Source organism: Amphimedon queenslandica, unplaced genomic scaffold (genome assembly GCF_000090795.2).
Source record: "Amphimedon queenslandica unplaced genomic scaffold, v1.1 AMPQUscaffold_13255, whole genome shotgun sequence".
In the NCBI taxonomy this organism is placed as follows: Eukaryota; Metazoa; Porifera; class Demospongiae; order Haplosclerida; family Niphatidae; genus Amphimedon; species Amphimedon queenslandica.
Genome location: NW_003546509.1, coordinates 40365 through 42892, shown reverse-complemented (window position 1 = coordinate 42892; position 2528 = coordinate 40365). Strand labels below are relative to the sequence as shown.

Sequence of the window (2528 nt, the reverse complement as noted above, 5' to 3'; positions counted from 1 at the left end):
CATTCATCCTTCATGTTCCTGGTGTAACTGATATTGGAATGAGAACTGATGCACTTGTTGAACTGATTGACATATTCCCTTCACTGACTGAACTATCAGGAATAGATGTACCTCCAATGTGTACTGAGAATAGTGCCAAGTCTATTGCTTGTGTAGAGGGTAGTAGTGTGGCCCCTTTACTAAAGAATCCAACAATGGAATGGAAGAAGGCATCTTTCTCACAGTATCCAAGACCTATTAGTGGGCTTAAACAAATTCCTGGCAAACCACCATTTGCAGGAAATGAACATGGGGAGAATGTGATGGGATATACAATGCGTGTTGACAAGTATCGTTTCACTGAATGGTACAAATTTGATCGTGATACTTCCAAACCAAACTTCACTGACACGTGGGGCACTGAACTTTACGATCATTCAACTCCAACTACTTTATTTAATGATGAAAATGCCAACTTAGCTTATAAACCAGAAATGAAAGACACTGTTGAAGAGTTGCGTAAAATGCTTCAAGCTGGCTGGAGGCATGCTCTTCCTCCTAAAAATAGATATTGACATTACTTCAAATAGTGTTTGCTGAATTTTTTACAGCTGTTATAATAACTCTAAAAAAAATTAGCTTCACTATGCTAAAATAAATTTAGGTTTAAAAATTTTAATTACTCAAAACTGCAATTACATGATTGAGTATGAATCTAGTAAATGAATTTAATACAGAGTTGTATTACCTTTAAGTTACAGCAAAGATCAAGAGTCGATGAACAAATAACATTCTGCCATAAGATTTACAAGGCACAGCACTATCTAAACTAAAGGAATATGTTAGGCCAAATGTGCACTGCATTAGAAAGTACTCTGACGTGTATTTTAACTTCAGCAAATATTATTAATTGAATTGGTTAAATGAACATATTCAATGATTTTTGTTCTATAATTCCTCTTTAATCTTTTCACCAGATCTTCTTCTCCTTTGAGTACACCAATGCAAGTCAGAGCTAAAGTGGTGGCACTCAAACGTGTTCTATCACAATAGAGGTTTGCAAGGATTGGGTTAGAATGAAGATTAGTATAAGTTTCATCAGTCTCTTTGATGCTAACAGTACAACCAATAGCTTTGGCAGCAGCTCAACAGCAATCCTTACTTTGCTATAGAATTGTTTAAGATTGTGCAATTTCATACTTCTGATACTAAATAGTAATGAAGCTTTCTCAGGTATAATATTAGGCTTAGTTCCTCCATTAGTGAAGACAGCATGTACATGCCAAGTACATGTACAGCATGTACAGCATGTTGTATAACTCATTCTAATCAAAATTGAATTATTTTATGAATTTTTAAATTTGCTTCAAAATAGGTAGTGCCAAGTCCATTGCTTGTGTAAAGGGTTTTAGTGTTGCCCCTTTACTATAAAACTAAGCATGGAATGGAAGAAAGCATCTTTCTCGCAGTATGCAAGACCACTTGATGGTCTCCCCCAAATACTAGTCTTACAAGCCAGATCATTCCCCACCACCGCAATCACTGTAGGCTGGAGAATTGTCTGGCTTGTAAAGCTACCCAAATACCAGGTCCCATTTGAACTAAATGAACATAGGGAAAATCTGATGGGATATACAATATGTGGTGACAAGTATCATTTCACTGAGTGGTAAAAATTTGATTGTGACAGTTCCAAATCAGACTTCAATGATATGTGGCGTAGTGAATATTATGATCATTCTACTCCATCTAACTTCTTTCATGACAAAATTATCAAATCAGCTAAAAAAGCAGAAATGAAACAGATTGTGGAAGAACTGTATAAAATACTGGAACAAGCTGGTTTGAGAAAAGTTCTTCTTCAAATAATACTGCATTAAAATTTTTAATGCAATTATTGATTATGATTATTAGAACTAGCTATATCAATGAATAAAGCTAATAAATCTATTTGACATAATTCATTAATTTGAGGTCATGGCAATGCAGCAGTTTTCTTCATCTCTGCTCTTTCTTCTTGTAAGCTTCATCCTAGCCACTAATGCTCAGAAAAAGAATGTCCTTTTCATTGCAGTTGATGACTTGAGGCCAGAGCTTAATGCTTATGGATTTGATTTCATCAAAAGTCCTAACATTGATAACCTAGCCTCCAAATCAATGCTGTTTGAAAGAGCATACTGTCAGATAGCAGTTTGTTCACCATCACGAGCTTCACTACTAACAGGACGTAGGCCAGATACCAATCATGTGTGGAAGATCGCTAATGATGAGTACTGGCGTACAGTACCCGACTCTACCAATGGTACCACTATTCCTCAATACTTTAAAGAAAATGGATACATATCTATTGGTATGGGTAAACTGTTCCATCCAGGGCCTCCAAGTGGCAATGATGATGAAGCATATTCCTGGAGTCCAGAAGGTCTGCCTTACTTTCATGCTGATCAAAATGTTAGCATTGCTAAGCATGCAGCTTGGTATGACTTTGATCAGCCAGACAACTACTTACAAGATGGTAAATTAGCTGATAATGCTGTATCAGTTTTACA

At 36.1% G+C, this 2528-nt stretch overlaps 2 protein-coding genes across 2 annotated transcripts in view; both read left to right on the top strand.

The window, feature by feature from the left end:
- Positions 1-38: 38 nt before the first annotated feature.
- On the top strand, positions 39-554 carry LOC105313645 (iduronate 2-sulfatase-like). Its single transcript, XM_011407234.1, has one exon. It carries the CDS (start codon positions 39-41, stop codon positions 552-554), a length of 516 nt encoding a protein of 171 aa, XP_011405536.1.
- Positions 555-1948: 1394 nt separating this feature from the next.
- LOC109584014 (iduronate 2-sulfatase-like) overlaps positions 1949-2528 on the top strand; it is a 2987-nt gene continuing 2407 nt past the window's right edge. Inside the window, exon 1 of the mRNA XM_019999572.1 lies at positions 1949-2526. Within this exon, the coding sequence (XP_019855131.1) occupies positions 1957-2526 (570 nt within the window). The 5' untranslated portion in view covers positions 1949-1956. The remainder of the gene's footprint in view (positions 2527-2528) is intronic.